This window comes from Callorhinchus milii, unplaced genomic scaffold (assembly GCF_018977255.1).
Source record: "Callorhinchus milii isolate IMCB2004 unplaced genomic scaffold, IMCB_Cmil_1.0 Scaffold7, whole genome shotgun sequence".
NCBI lineage: Eukaryota > Metazoa > Chordata > Chondrichthyes > Chimaeriformes > Callorhinchidae > Callorhinchus > Callorhinchus milii.
In genome coordinates this window covers 7,431,197-7,447,805 of record NW_024704748.1, presented here as the reverse complement: position 1 = coordinate 7,447,805, position 16,609 = coordinate 7,431,197, and the positions used below count along the sequence as shown (strand labels likewise).

Here is a 16,609-nt window from a genome sequence, read left to right as displayed (position 1 = left end):
AATTGCACACAGCAGTGTCCCACAAACAGTCGTGGATTGAAGTGACCAATTTATTATTGTTTTTTTCTTGAGGGATTATTATCAGGAGTGTGGAATAAGGAAACTTGCCCAAGTTTTCGCCCTGTCGGGAATTGAACCCAGGTCTCTCGCTTGCAAGGCGAGTGCTCTAACCACTGAGCTACAGGACTCCATACATAGGTGATAAGGTGCTGTATCAAATGCAAGGATTATTATAAAACAACATTTCTTGCTTTGCTTGTTGATTTCCAGAGTTGGAAGTTTGTCGAAAAATGCTCAAGAGCAAAGGTGAGTATTAATTAATTAATCTCTCTCCCAAACTCTCCGGGACCCTATCCCGTGTGAAGGGCATATCTAATAATAATAATTCTTGCATTAGATATAGTACCTCATCATGTACTTTAAGAGCATTTCACAGGATATACTGTAAAGTGTAGTGACTGTGTATTTTGTGGGCTAAAATGCAAGCTTTTGTTGTGTTTTTCTCTGTCTCTCTCTGTCTCTCTCTCTTTGTCTCTCTTTGTTTCTCTCTCAGTGTCTTTCTCTCTGTCTCTTTGTCTCTCTCACTCTCCTCTCTGTTCTCCTGTCTCTGTGTGCGTGTCTCTTCCTGTCTGTCTCTCTCCTTTTCGCTCCCTCCACACACACTTCCCGTTAACCCTATTTGCCAGAGATTTTGCTTTCTCTCTCTTTCGTTCTTTCGAAAGGAGAGAGGAGTTGAATGATAGATAAGAAGGAGTTAATATCAAATTGCATCTTTGCATGATTTACAGAACAGAATCTGGAAACCAAACAGAAAGGTTTGCAAACACACGGTTTACAATAATATAATAATCCTTATAATAATTTGATATCACGCCTTCGACACGTCTCAAAGCATTTCACAGAACAAATTGTTAAGTGAATTCACCGTATATCTTGTGGGTGAAATGCGGCAGCCAATTGCACCCAACAGCGTCCCCCAAACAGTTGTGGATTGAATGAACAAATTATTATTTTTTCATTTTTTGTTTTTGAAGGGATTATTACCCCTGGAAAAGCAATCTGCCAATTGACTAACAGCCGGGTTCCTACTTGAGTGTGTGTGTGTGTGTGTGTGGAGTGAGGAAACTTGTCCAACATTTTGCCCTGACCTGCCCGGAAATGCAACAACAACAAAATTACATTTATATAGCGCCTTTCACATCGGGAGGACCCAGGCGCTCTAACCACTGAGCGACTGGGCTCCGTAGGGTCACAGAGCCTGGTGCGGGAGCGAGAAAGAGAAACCACGGAGAAAAAAACGTTTTGATCTGTTTATTTGATTCTAGAAACTGATGAATGTCAAAAAGCTTTGACAAACGCAGGTGAGACTGAGTTTCCTGTTCTCTCTTTGTGTTGAATATAAATAGTCTAAGTTGACGCTCCAGCGCAGCCCTGGAGGGAGAGAGAGAGAAAGCGCTGCATTGTTAGAGACGCCATCATTCGGATGAGACGTTAAACCTCGCTCGCTCACTCACTCCCTCCCGTTCAGGGCGGACGTTCAAGATCTCCCGCGGTTGCTGTTGGGAAAAGAAAAGGGAATTTCTCTCTCTCTCTCTCTCTCCCGGTGTCCTGGCCGACAATCCCCCAGATAAAATTACTCGCTCGCTTCACAGCTGTTTGCGGGGACGTCGCTGGGCGCAAAACAAAACGCACAGTCACTACACGGTGAAAATCCCAGGCAGCGCTTTGAGATGAGAATAAAAAAGGTTATTTGGATTAATATTCCACAGCAAAACTATTTTCTGAAAAAGACAAAGGTACATCATTTAGAGTATCCCACACATCTTTTTATTGTCATTATTATTATGATTATTATTATTATTTCGCCCACAAAATATACAGTCAGTCCACTTTACAGTATGTTCTGTGAAGCACTTTGAGACGTCTCAAAGACATGATAAGGTGCTATATCAAATGCAAGGATTATGATTGCAATTATTTTAATTCTATATTTTTATGATTGTATTTTATAATGTTATTAATATTACTATATAATTATATTGTCATCTGTGGGATTCAGTTAGATTGATTAATTGATTGATTGATTGATTAAAAAAAGGTCAACATTTCTGTATTTTTCAATTTCAGCGTATCATGAATCTCAGAAAGCTTTGAAAAGCACAGGTAGGAATGGTTTAGAATTACGATTTCAAGACAGAAACCAGGAAGTATTTCTTTACCCAGAGTGTTTGTGTGTGTGTGTGCAGGGGGAGTAACGAAAGGTTGCATAAACTTGGTCTCTATTCCCTTGGGTTTAGAAGATTGAGGGGTGACCTGATTGAGGTGTCTTTAAAACAATAAAGGGATTCGATAGGGTAGCTACAGAGAAACTATTTCCTCTGGTGGGTGGGGGGAATCCAGAACAAGGGGGCATCATCTTAAAATTGGAAGTAGGAGTGAAATCAGAAAGCAGTTTGTCACCCAAAGGTTAGTGGGAATCTGGAACTCTCTCCCCCAAAAGGCTTTGGATCCATTCACAACTTGTGGCGTCCTGCAGCTCAGTGGTTAGAGCACTTGCCTTGCAAGCGAGAGACCTGGGTTTGATTCCTGGCAGAACAAAATGTTGGGCAAGTTTCCTTATTCCACACGTCTCTGTTTACCTAGCACTGAGTACGAACCCGGTTGTTAGTCGATTGGTGGATGGATCGCTTTTCTGGGGGGTAATAATTCCTTCAAAAAATAATAATAATAAATTGGTCACTTCAATCCGCGACTGTTTATGGGACGCTGCTGTACGCAATTGGCTGCTGTGTTTCGCCCCCAAAATATGCAGTCAATTCATTTTACAGTATTTTCTGTGAAACGCTTTGAGCCGTCTCTAAGACGTGATAAAGCGCTGTATCAAATGATTATTATTATTTTCATGACTGAGGTGGATAGATATTTGTTAGGTCAAGGTATCAAAGGATATGGGGCAAAGGTGGGTAATTGGAGTTTGGCCTCCTCCTGTTCCTATTTTCCTACCCAGGAAAGGCGTGGTGGGGGGTGGGGGGGAATTAACAAGAGGAATAAGGTTACCTCGGAAGGGGGGTGAATTAAGGTTTTAAAAGCATCTCGATGCTGTGATGGGGAGGATTTGTTGGGGTGGATGTTTTGGAGGGAATTAGATCGGATGGAGAGGAGCAAAGAGAGGGAGGAATTGGCTTTCTTCATCTGAACTTCAATCTTGTGATCCTCTGATTACATTTCACAGAAAGATTACTGGAAGCAAAAACGATTGGTATACATTCATGTTGATAAAGTTGATGGTGATGATGTTATAACAATCATAATAATCGTTGCATTTGCATTTGTCACATCTCCGAGACATCTCAAAGCGATTCACAGGATACACTGTAAAGTGTAGTGACTGTATATTTTGTGGGAGAAATACGGCAGCCAATTGCGCACTGCAGTTTCCCACAAACAGTCATTGATTGAGTGACCGAATTATTATTATTATTTTATGTTTTTGAAGGGATTATTAACCCTGGAAACGTGATCCACCAATTGACTAACGGTTGATTATGTTGATTTTGATAATGTTCTTCTTGTAGCAGAGAAGGTTAAGGGGAGATTTAATAGAGGCGTTCACAAATATGAGGGGTTTAGAGTAAAAAAGGGAGAAACTGTTTCCTCTGGCGAGTGGGTGGATCAGTAACCAGGGCACATAGATTTAAGATAATTGGCAAAAGAACCAGAGGGGACACCAGACAAGGAGACATTTTTTTCACATAGTTTGTAACTCACTGCCTGAAAGGGTGGTGGAAACAGATTCAATAATAACTTTCAAAAGGGAATCGGACAGGTGCTTTGCAAGGATATGGAGAAAGAATGGGGCGGGTGGGACTGATTGGGTAGCTCTTTCAAAGACAGACACGATGGGCTGAATGGCCTCCTTCTGTGCTGTAATATTCTATGATTCTATGTTGATATTGATGATGTTGATATTGTTATATATTAAAATACCTCCTTGCATTTGATATAGTGCCTTATCATGTCTTCGAGATGCCTCAAAGCGCTTCACAGAATATACTGTAAAGTGAATTGACTGTATATTTTGTGGGCGAAATCAAATGAAAAGATCATTATTGATTATATGTTTTTATTCACAGAATATGAAAAGTATGTGAAATCAACTGGTAGGAAGAAATGTATATTTTATTTTCGTTTGAAAACTAGTTTGCAATAAACCAAAAAATAACCCTGATTTGGGGCAATGAGCCATCTTCTCAATCTTGTGTTTGTGTCATGTTTGACCCAAATTTGTTTGCTTTTCAAGAAAATCAATTACAAGAGAAAATTACTGGTAAATAATAATAATAATCCTTAATTTCAATAGCGCTTTGCAGGATTTTTCAACGTGAAGTGTAACGACTGTGGGTTTCGCAAACAGCCCACAAAAAAATATACAGCCAATTTACTTTAGAGCGAATGAGCGATTTTACCTGGGGGATTGTCAGCCAGGACACTGGGAGAGAGGGAGAAACTCACTTCTCTTTTCCTGACAACACCGCGGGAGATCTTTAACATCCGTCCTGAACAGGGCACAGACGGGGAGTGAGGGAATGAGGTTTATCGTCTCGTTCGAAGGACGGCATCTCCGACAATCCAGCGCTCTCTCTCCCTCCCCCCAGCGCTGCACTGGAGCATTATCTTAGACTATATAATTTCCGAGTTTCTGACGTAGGTGTGTGCGTGAGTGTGTGTCTGTGAGTGAATGAGCAAGCGAGCGACTGAGTGTGTCCAAATCGGTTGCTTTAAATGACATCAAACTAATTGTTTGAATTTATTTTTTCGGGGGTTATAAAAAACACCAGAACTGAATGACTACAAGAATGCTCTGAACAAATCAGGTACAAAAAAAGACTTTTTATAGTTTAATATCACAATTATTTATCAGTTAAAAAAAATGTCATCTCGTGACGGGTTTCATTGTGTGTCCGAAGTCTTGTCTTTGAGACGGCCTTCCAACATCATAGTAATAATAATACTCACATTTGATACAGCGCTTTATCACGTCTTCGAGACTTCTCAAATGCTTCACTTTAAAGTATATCCCGTGATATTAAAGTATATCACGGGATATACTTTAAAGTAAATTCACTCTATTTTTTTGTGGGCAAAGCGATAAGGAGCTATATCAAATGCGGGATCATTATTATTAGGATTATTGTTATTATTTGCTAATTTGCAGCATCTTGACAAAATGGTTTCAATCCTTACTTTATAGATGAAATTGTAGCAATGAAAGATGCAGGTATGTGTTCACAACATCAACAATATCATCAACGGAGCTCAGTGGTTAAAGAACTCGCCTCGCAAGCGAGAGGACCTGGGTTTGATTCCCGGGCTGGTCAGGGCGAAACCTTGGGCAAGTTTCCTTACTCCACACATACACACCTCAGTTTACTTAGCAATAAGTAGGAACCCGGTTGTTAGTCGATTGGCAGATTGCTTTTCTGGGGGAAATAATCCCTTAAAAGAAAAATAAATTGGTCACTGTTTGTGGGACTCTGCTGTGTACAATTGGCTGCGGGTTTTGCCAACAAATATACAGTCACTCCACTTTACATTATATCCTGTGAAGCACTTTGAGGCGCTTCGAAGACGTGATAAGGAGCTATATCAAATGCAATATCTTTCTGTATCTTTCTCCCCTAGAATTTGCAAACAGTCAAGAAATTCTAAAAGCAGCAGGTAGTTTGTGAAGACTTTACAAGAATGCTAATTATTAATAAAACTATTAATAATAATGGGGAGTGGAGTCACTCACTCACTTCACGGCTGTTTGCGGGGACATCCTCAATCCCTGCCGACGTGATAAGGCTAACGAGAGGATGATTATTATTAATAATTATTATATTTAAATCTTTTTGAACAGATGAAGCACTTTCTGATAAAGTGAAAGGTAAACATTTTTTATTTTCTTGACGCTTTGAATTTTCTCTAAATGTTAAACGTCAAGTGGCTGGACATTAAACATCTCTGCGGTGCTGTTGGGTAAAGAAAAGAGAGTTTCTCTCTTTCTCTCTCTCCCCCGGTGTTCTGGCCGACAATCCCCCAGATAAAATCCCCCCATAAACGACTTGATTTGTTTCGCAGAGTTAACCAAATGCCAGGAAGCACTGAACCAAAGAGGTAATAAAAGCATCTTGATTTTCATTCATGAAGAAAAGGTTGACACTGACTATTTTCCGTTCACATTTCATCATTTTAGAGAACCTGGGTTCAATTCCCAGGCGGGTCAGGGTGAAACGTTGGGCAAGTTTCCTTACTCCACACACAAACTCTGTTTACCTAGCAGTAATAATAATAATAATAATAATAATAATCCTTGAATTTGATATAGCGCTTTTCACATCTTCTAGACGTCCCAAAGCACTTCATAGAATATACTGTAAAGTGAATTGACTATATTTGTGGGCGAACACGACAGCCAATTACGCACAGCAGTGTCCCACAAACAGTCGTAGATTGAAAATGACCAATTTATTATTGTTTTTGGTTTTGGAGGGATTATTATTAGGCGTGTGGAGTAAGGAAACTTGCCCAAGGTTTCGCCCTGTGCCTGGAATTGAACTCAGGTCCCTCACTTGCAAAGCGAGTGCTCTAACCACTGAGCTACAGGACTCCACAACTTTGTTGTGAGTAAGTAGGAATCCGGTTGTAAGTCGATTGGGGGATCGCTTTTCCGGGGGTAATAATCCCTTAAAAAAATGATAATGTTGTCAATGAATCCACGAATGTTTGTGGGACGCTGCTGTGCACAATTGCCTGCCGCGTTTCGCCCACAAAATATACAGTGAATTCACTTTACAGTATATTTTGCAAAGTGCTTTGAGACGTCTCAAAGACGTGATCATGCGTTATATTAAAGGCAAGGATTATTATTATTTGAAGGGAGGGAGGGAGGGGGCGGGCAAGGCGGAGGGATCGAAGGAGAGAGTTCCAGAGTTTCGGGGGTGTAGTGGTTAAAGGCACGGCCATCGATGGTGGAACAGAGTGAACCAGGGACAAACAGGAGGCCGGAGCCAGCCGAGCGGAGGCACTGGGTGATGGGTAAGCAGGTCGGAGAAGTGGGGAGGTGCCAGGGCATGAAGTCAGATAGCCTTGCAAGAATTAGTTTGTGATTCGATATTAATTCTATATTTTTGTATTGCAGAAAACAAAATAACGGAGGGAGACTCGGGTGAATTTTCTGTTTAAAGCTTTCTCTGGTTACCAATACCATACCGTTTGTTCAAGTTCAGTATGGTTCAAGTGTGTGTGTGTGGGTGTGTGTCTCCGTGGGTGTGTCTCTCTCAGCCTGTCTCACATACATACACACATACACACACACACGTCGGAAATTCGGAACTCATATCGTCTAAGCTGACGCTGCAGTGCTGGGGGCAGAGAGGGGGAGCACTGCATTGTCAGAGACGCCAAATTTTGTTCAGTGGATATAATCAGGAATCTTGTAGCTTAATGGTTGGAGCAATCCCTTTGCAAGCGAGAGGACCCAGGTTCGATTCCCAGGCAGGGTGAAACGTTGGGCAAGTTTCCTTACTACACACACACACGTACACACACACACCTCTGTTTACCTTGCAGTAAATAGAAACCCAGTTGTTAGTCGATTGGTGGATCGCTTTTCTGGGGGTAATAATCCTTTAAAAGAAAAAGAAATTGGTCACTCAATCTACCATTGTTTGTGGGACTCTTTACTGTGTGCAATTGGCTGCCATGTTTCGCCCACAAATCTACAGTCACTCCACTTTACAGTATATCCTGTGAAGCGCTTTGAGGCGCTTCGAAGACGTGATAAGGCGCTATATCAAATGCAAGAATTATTATTATTATTTCATTAGATTTTTTTCTCCCCCAGAATTAGCAAACCGTCAAGAAATTCTAAAAGCAGCAGGTAGTTTGCGAAGACTTTATTAAACTAATTATTAATAAACTATTAATAGTAATGGGGGGGTGGAGTCGCTCGCTCACTTCACAGCTGTTTGTGGGGATGTCACTGTACGCAAAACGCACAGTCACTACACTTCAAAGTGAAAAATCCCGCAAAGCACTTTGTGACGACCTCCCTCTCTCTCTGGTGATAAGGCGCCGTGTCAAATGTAAGGATTATTATTATTAATTATTGTATTTGATTATTTTTTAACAGAAAAAGCACTTTCTGATAAAGTGATAGGTGAACATTTTTTATTTTCTTGACGCTGATTTCGCTCGAAATGTTAAACATCAAGTGGCCGGAGTGTAATGATCCCTGTGGCGCTGTCGGGAAAAGTAAAGGGAGTTTCTCTCTCTCTCTATTTTTCTCTGTCTTTCTCTCTCTCTCTCTCTCTCTCCTGGTGTCCTGGCTGACAATTCCCCAGATAAAATCTGATTTGTCTTGCAGAGTTAAACAAATGCCAGGAAGCACTGAAACAAAGAGGTAATAAAAGCATCTTGATTTTCATTCATAAAAAATGGTTGACACTGACTATTTTCCGTTCACATTTCATCATTTTAGAGAACGTGGGTTCAATTCCCAGGCGGGTCAGGGTGAAAAGTTGGGCAAGTTTCCTTACTCCACACACAAACTCAGTTTACCTAGCAGTAAGTAGGAACCCGGTTGTTAGTCAATGGGGGAACGCTTTTTCGGGGGTAATAATCCCTTAAAAAAATAGTTGTTACTCAATCCACGACTGTTTGTGGGACGCTGCTGTGCGTAATTGGCTGCCGCTTTTTGCACACAAAATATACAGTCAATTCACTTTACAGTATATTCTGCGAAGCGCTTTGAGACGTCACAAAGATGTAATCGGGCGTTATATTAAATGCAAGGATTATTATAATTTGGAGGGAGGGAGGGGGCAAGGTGGAGGGATCGAGGGAGAGAGTTCCAGAGTTTCGGGGGTCAAGTGGTTAAAGGCACGGCCACCAATGGTGGAACGGAGTGAACCAGGGACAAACAGGAGGCCGGAGCCAGCCGAGCGGAGGCACTGGGTGATGGGTAAGCAGGTCGGAGAAGTGGGGAGGTGCCAGGGCATGAAGTGAGGTAGTCTTGAAAGAATTGGTTTGTGAATTGATATTAATTCTACATTTATTTTGTATTGCAGAAAACAAAATAGCGGAGAGAGACTCGGGTGAATTTTCTGTTTAAAGCCTTCTCTGGTTAACAAACCATGTATTCTATTGTTTGTTTATATCTCTGTGTGTGTGTGTCTGTCTCTCTCAGCCTGTGTCTCAGTCGCTCTCTCTCTCTCGTCTCTGAGTCACAAGGTTGTAGGTTCGAGCCTCCCCTCCCCCCAAACACATGCACGCACATACGTCGGGGACTCGGAACTCATATAGTCTAAGCTGACACTCCAGCGCAGCTCTGGGGGCAGAGAGGGAGAGCACTGCATTGTCAGAGACGCCAAATAAATAAATTTAGTTCAGTGGATATATTCAGGAGTCCTGTAATTTAGTGGTTGGAGCACTCGCCTCGCAAGCGAGTGGCCCTGGATTTCATTCCCGGTCAGAGCGAGACATCGGGCAAGTTACTTTACTCCACAAACACACACACACCTCTGTTTACCGAGCAATCGGTAGGAACCCAGGTGTTAGTCGATTGGCAGATCGCTTTTCCGGGAGTAATAATCCCTTAAAAAAAATTGGTCACTCAATCCACGACTGTTTGTGGGACACTGCTGTGCGCAATTGGCTGCCATGTTTCGCCCACAGAATATGCAGTCAATTCGCTTTATAGTGTATTCGGTGTAGCGCTTTTGAGAAGTCTCAACATGATAAGGTGCTAAATCAAATGATTATTTTTTATTATTTTATAAATCATATGTAGCAATATTATACAGTTATATAAATTCAGTTTTCTTATATATATATCTATATGTATATTTTTAGAGTTACTTGATTGCCAAAGTGCTCTCAACATTGCAGGTAAAACAAAGTTTTTCTTTTGACGTTTAAAGCTATTTGTGGGTGTTTTCATGCGCACACAAATTGGTGTAAACATATGAGGTTTGAAATTTTTTTTTCAAAAGGAGAAGCTTTGGTTCAAATGGAGAAAGGTAAGGTAACATACAACAATAATAATCCTTGCATTTGATATGGCGCCTTATTACGTCTTCGAGACTTCTCAAAGCGCTTCACAGAATAAACTATAAAGTGAATTGACACTATATTTTGTGGACGGAACTCAGCAGTCAATTGCGCACAGCAGTGTCCCACAAACAGTCATGCTTTAAGCGACCAATTCAGCATTATTATTATTTTTTTAAGAGACTATTACCCCTGGAAAAGCGATCCACCAATCGACTAACAACGGTGTTCCTATCTACTGCGAAATAAACAGAGGCGTGTGGACTAAGAAAACTTATTGTTATTATTAAATTATTAGTATTATTACTTGCCCAATGTTTGGCCCTGCCCACGAATAGAACCCAGGTTCTCTCGCTTGCGAGGCAAGTGCTCTAACCAGTGAGCTACAGGACTCAAAAATATAATGCTATATTTGACTTTTGTGCGTCAGTCAGCCTGTGGCTCAGTTGCTCATTCTCTTGCCTCCGAGAAGATTGTGAGTTCGAGTCCCCCACGCGCACACACATCGGGGACACGGAACTTATATAGTTTAAGATGATGCTCCAGGGTAGCGCTGGGGGGAATGGAGGGAGCAGAGCATTGTCGGATGAGACGTTAAAACCTCACTCACTCTCCTCCAACCCCCCCTCCCCGTCTGTGCCCTGTTCAGGGCAAATGTTAAAGATCTCCCACGAACGCTGTCGGCAAAAAAAAAAGGACGTTTCTCTCCCTCTCAGAGCATATTTTATATTTTAAAATTATATTATTGCTGTTATTTTTTTATTATTATGTCCCTAGAGCTATTGAATCCAAAATCCAATCCAGGTAATCACAAAAAAAAGCTTTAATATTGTTGATGTTAATAATAATAATCCTTGCATTTGATGTAGCGCCTTTTCATGCTTCGAAATGTCTCAAAACCCTTCACAGAATATACTGTGAAGTGAATTGACTGTATATTTTGTGGGGAACCTCAGCAACCAATTGCGTTCAGTGACGTCCCGCAAACAGTCGTGGATTGAGTGACCAATTTATTTTTATTTTTTTGAAGGGTTTATTACCCCCGGAAAAGCGATCCCCCAATTGACTTAACAACCGGGTTTCTACTTACTACTAAGTAAACAGAGGCGTATGCGTGTGTGTGGAGTAAGGAAACTTGCCCAACGATTCACCCTGACCACCCGGGAATAGACCCCGGGTCCTCTTGCTTGTGAGGCAAGTGCCCTAATCACTGAGGTACAGGACGCCACTCCACTGATGTTGATGATGTTTTATTCAACTAATAATTAAGATAATCTTTTTTTTCCTTTGACAGAACTACAAAAAATGAATGAAAAACTGGAAGAACTGGGTCAGAAATTGATTCTCCTTCCCTCCCTCTCTCTCTCTTTTCCCTTCTTCCCTCCCTCCCTCCCTCTCTCCCTCCCTGTTTCTCCCGCCCCATTCCACCCCCCTCTCTGTCTCGTTCACCAACCCAGCTCCGTCAATGGCTGTGCTTTGATAAACGCTGTTGATTCCATTTCTCACTCTTTCTCTCGCTCTCGCTCTCTCTCTCTCTCTCTCTCTCAATTTCTAAAAAAAACTAACAGAAGAAAAATTCACCAACTAAAAAAAACTAACAGAAGAAAAATTATGTCAGATGGGTAAAAGAATAAGCTTTTATCAACACTCTCCAAACAAAAAAAACATACTGAAAGCGTTCATTCATTCAAGAACAAATTGGATAGATTTCTGTTAGGATATAATAATATCTCGGGATACAGTATTTATTAAGTCCTGTAGCTCAGTGGTTAGTGCACTCGCCTCGCAAGCGAGAGACCAGGGTGGGTCAGGGCAAAACATTGGGCAAGTTTCCTTACTCCACACACACACACACACACGCCTCTGTTTATCTAGTAGTAAGTAGGAACCCGGTTGTTAGTCGATTGGCAGATCGCTTTTCCAGGGATAATAAAATCTTAAAAAATAATGACGCTAAATTGGTCACTCAAACCATGACTGTTTGTGGGACGCTACTGTGCGCAATTGGCTGCCGCGTTTCGCCCACAAAACACACAGTCAATCCACTTAGCAGTATATTCTGTGAAGCGCTTTGAGACATCTCAAAGACGTGATGAGGCGTTTTATCAAATGCAAGGATTGTTATCATTATTATTTGTAAACCTTTGCCAATATGGTTTGACAGATAATGAAATGAAAACAAAAATTGAAGGTATGAAACGAACGAGAGATAGAAAATGATTCTCTAGTGTCACATTACATATTTGAACATTTTGTAAATATATAATTTTAATATATACACTAAAACATCTCAAAAACAGCAGATAAAATCCAGATGAACATTTTCAAAACATGGCAGCAGCAAATTACATTGTACAGTGCCCTTCACATTGGAAAGACGTCCCAGGGTGCTGTATGATCAGGGTTTTTTGGACTCGAGCTGGGAGAAGGCGAGGTGGGGGTGGCTGAAGGCACGGTCGAAGAGGAGGGTCTTCAGACAGGACTTGAAGGTGGCAAGAGATGGAATGGGGGGCTGGGAGTGAGCCAGAGGGATTGCAGAATAGAGTTCCAGGGGTTAGGAGGTCGGAGAGGTGCGGTGGGTGGAGCAAGACTGTGGAGGGCTTTGATGGTGAGGATGAGGGTTTTGAACTTAATTCCCTGAGGAATGGGGAGGCAATGAAACCGGGCAAAGATGGCGGTGATTTAGCTCCAGAAAGTCGAGAGAACAGGAGGGAGTGGGGATATGCTGCCTCAGGAATCCTTATCCCCCCCCTCCCTGATGTTGGAGTCCTGTAGCTCAGCGATTAGAGCACTCACCTCGCAAGCGAGAGGACCTGGGTTCAATTCCCGGGCGGGTCAGCGTGAGACATTGGGCAAGTTTCCTTACTCCACACTCACTGTTTACTCTTGTTTACGATTGCGGATCGCTTTCCCGGGTGTAATAATTCCTTCAAAAAAAAATAATAATTTGGTCACTCAATCTTTTACAGTATATGCTGTCAAGTGCTTTGAGATTGTCTTGAAGACAAATGCAAAGATTATTATTATTATACATTTAAATATGCCTGTCACGTCAGGAAGGAGTCATAAAGCACTCTTGACTTAGACAAGGGGGAAGCGGTCTGTGTGTGTGTGTGTGTGTGTGTGAGAGAGAGAGAGTCTGCGGGGAGATAGCTGAAAATGGGGTCAAAGAGGTCTTGAGACAGAACCTTAAATGAGGGAGTGAGGGAGGGAGGACTCATAAATGTTATCAAAAATTTATCTTTTTTAAAATATACTGTATGTTTGCAGAACTGAAGAATTGTCAACAATTGCTGAAACAGAAAGGTAAGGGAACACGAACAACTTAGAAACAGGAACAGGAGGAGGCCATTCAGCCCCTCGAGCCTCTTCCGCTATTCTATAAGATCATCTGTACCCATGCCCCATATCCCTTGATACCCTGACCTAACAAATATCTAATAATTTGGTCTCTCAATCCACGGCTGTTTGTGGGACGCAGCTGTGCGCTATTGGTTGTCGCGTTTCACCCACAAAAGGTACAGTCACTCCACTTTACACTGTGAAGCTCTTTGAGACATCTTGAAGATGTGATAAGGCACTATATCAAATGCAAGGATTATTATTTATTATTATTATCTATCCACCCCAGTCTTGATAATGTGAATGGATCCAACCATAATCCACAGCCTTTTGGGGGAGTGAGAGAGTTCCAGATTCCCACTACTCTTTGGGTGAAAAACTGCCTCCTGATTTCACTCCTAAATGGCCCAGCTCTAATTTTAAGATGATGCCCCCCCTTGTTCTGGATTCCCCCCCCACCCACCCACCCAAGGAAATAGTTTCTCTGTAGCTACCCTATAACTTCAATAAAATCAGCAACAACACACGCAGAAACCCATCACCGTGCTTAAGAGTCTCCAAATCGAACTGAGAATTCCATGCATCCCACCTACACATGGAAATCCCAGAGATAGATTGCTGGGATGCAATGCGCACTCACTCTCTCCGTCATCTTGCTAATTATACCAAATTCCAGAGAGTATTAGGCGCAGGTGGCCGCGAGCTAAGGCCCTCGGGGAACTCAGAGTGTGCGTTGGTGGGTTAACTCCTGGAGTCTAACCAGCTAAAACCACACAGCTTGCCATTGAGAGCGCTGTCTGGCAAGTATTCCCCACCCCCACAAAAAAACAAAACTGCTTCTACGCTGAAATTATAACCTCCACAGAAGATATACGGCGAGCGAAAAAGAAAGGTACAAAAAATATATTAATTACAATTATTTTTTTTAAAAAATTCTCAGCTCAGTCGCTCGCTCTCTCACTTCCGAGTCAGAAGGTTGTGGGTTCGAGCCCCCACCGCACACAGACACACACACACACACAGAGCGCAGGCTGGGGGAGAGAGAGAGAGAGAGATGCATTGTCGGAAAGCCGTCCTTCGGATGAGACGTTCAACCTCGCTCACTCCCTTATGAATGATATTACAACATTGTAATTCATTTATAAATGAATGTGATCGAAATTATTTATATTACGACTGACCGCGGCTGTTTTTGTGGGATGTTGCTGTGCGCAATTGGCCCAGAAAAACATACAGTCACTCCGCTGTATCCTGTGAAGCGCTTTGAGACGTCTTCAAGACACGATAAGGCGCTGTATCAAATACAAGGATTATTATTATATTCAATCATAAAAATTCTACTTTAATTGTTGAAATGGACTCATAAATGCTTAACATTATATTGCTGTCGATCTAATTGTAAATGGATCGTTTTCAAATTAATGTCATTAATCACATTTTATTGTGTGCGTTTTTACCGTTTAGAATGGCAGAATTTGTTGAGTTCTACAGGTATGAGAATTATAGTAATAAACTTTGCATTTGAAATAGCTCCATATCACGCCATTATTATAATTATTGATGATGAAATTCTGTCAACTGAAAATGCTTTGCGCTATCAACAATTTGAGATGCTGTCTTTTTTTAAAAAATATATATATTCCCTATTTCTCCTATTAACCAGAAAAGAAACTTCAGGATACTAAGAAAGGTAAAAAAAAAAATTATTTGATTTAATTGTTATTTTTCTTATTAATGCTGTGTAAAATAAATGTAATAACTACAATAATAATTGCACATTTATAATAAATATTTATTATTTTGCCCACAAAATACAGTCAATTCACTCTACACACATGATATTAATTGCAATTATTGTGTGTTTTTAACATTTAGAATTGCAGAATTCGAAAGAATTGTTGAGTTCTACAGGTATGAGAATTATAATAATAATAATCTTTGCATTTGATGTAGCTACTTATGATGCCATTATTAATATTATTGATGATGAAATTCTGTCAACTGAAATGTTCTTTATACTATCAACAATTTGAGATGCTGTCTATTTAAAACAATATGTAATCCTTTTTCTCCTATTAACCAGAAAAAGAACTTCAAGATTATAAGAAACGTAAAAAAAAATATTTGATTTAATTGTTATTCTTATTATTCATACTGTCTAAAATAATTTAATAACTACAATAGTTGCATATTTACAACAAATGTTTATTATTTTGCCCACAAAATCCAGTCAATTCACTCTACACACATGATATTAATTGCAATTATTGTGTGTTTTTAACATTTAGAATTGCAGAATTCGAAAGAATTGTTGGGTTCTACAGGTATGAGAATTATAATAATAATAATCTTTGCATTTGATATAGCTACTTATGATGCCATTATTAATATTATTGATGATGAAATTCTGTCACCTGAAATGTTCTTTGTACTATCAACAATTTGAGATGCTGTCTATTTAAAACAATATGTAATCCTTTTTCTCCTATTAACCAGAAAAAGAACTTCAAGTTTATAAGAAACGTAAAAAAATATTATTTGATTTAATTGTTATTCTTATTATTCATACTGTCTAAAATAATTTAATAACTACAATAATTGCATATTTACAACAAATGTTTATTATTTTGCCCACAAAATCCAGTCAATTCACTCTACACACATGATATTAATTGCAATTATTGTGTGTTTTTAACATTTAGAATTGCAGAATTCGAACGAACTCTTGAGTTCTACAGGTATGAGAATTTATAATATAATTATAATATAATATAATTATAATATAATAATAATTTTTGCATTTGATATAGCTACTTATGATGCCATTATTAATATTATTAATTCAGGAAATAATCCCTTCAAAAATTAATATATTTAAATATATACATTGGTCACTTCAATCCACGGCTAATCTTTATATAACAATCATTGCGTTATATAAATTTTAATATATTTATTTGTATTATATTTATTTGTATTTGATACAGCGCCTTATCGTGTCTTGAAGACGATCAATTGATCGTCAAAGAAAAAAACAAAATCACAATGTCTCTCTTCCTGCTTCTCGAAGAGGAAGGGAGATTTACCCAGAAGAAGGTCACAAGTGAAATATTTTTCTCCTAATTCTTATCAACATTTCCGAGTTGAAGAACATGCCATCTTTGGGGGGAAA

The 16,609-nt window shown here is 40.1% G+C and overlaps 1 protein-coding gene and 1 long non-coding RNA gene across 2 annotated transcripts in view; both read left to right on the top strand.

Annotated features, from left to right (window-relative positions):
* LOC103182775 (nuclear-pore anchor-like) overlaps positions 1-16,609 on the top strand; it is a 168,099-nt gene that overhangs the window by 71,035 nt on the left and 80,455 nt on the right. Inside the window, exons 59-63 of the mRNA XM_042336810.1 lie at positions 13,366-13,401; positions 15,101-15,127; positions 15,313-15,348; positions 15,726-15,761; positions 16,140-16,175. Of these exons, the coding sequence (XP_042192744.1) occupies positions 13,366-13,401; positions 15,101-15,127; positions 15,313-15,348; positions 15,726-15,761; positions 16,140-16,175 (171 nt within the window). The remainder of the gene's footprint in view (positions 1-13,365; positions 13,402-15,100; positions 15,128-15,312; positions 15,349-15,725; positions 15,762-16,139; positions 16,176-16,609) is intronic.
* LOC103182512 lies at positions 7,198-11,409 on the top strand. Its single transcript, XR_488324.1, has 4 exons — positions 7,198-7,210; positions 7,889-7,924; positions 8,411-8,446; positions 11,390-11,409. It is a non-coding gene; the product is annotated as an uncharacterized LOC103182512 (long non-coding RNA).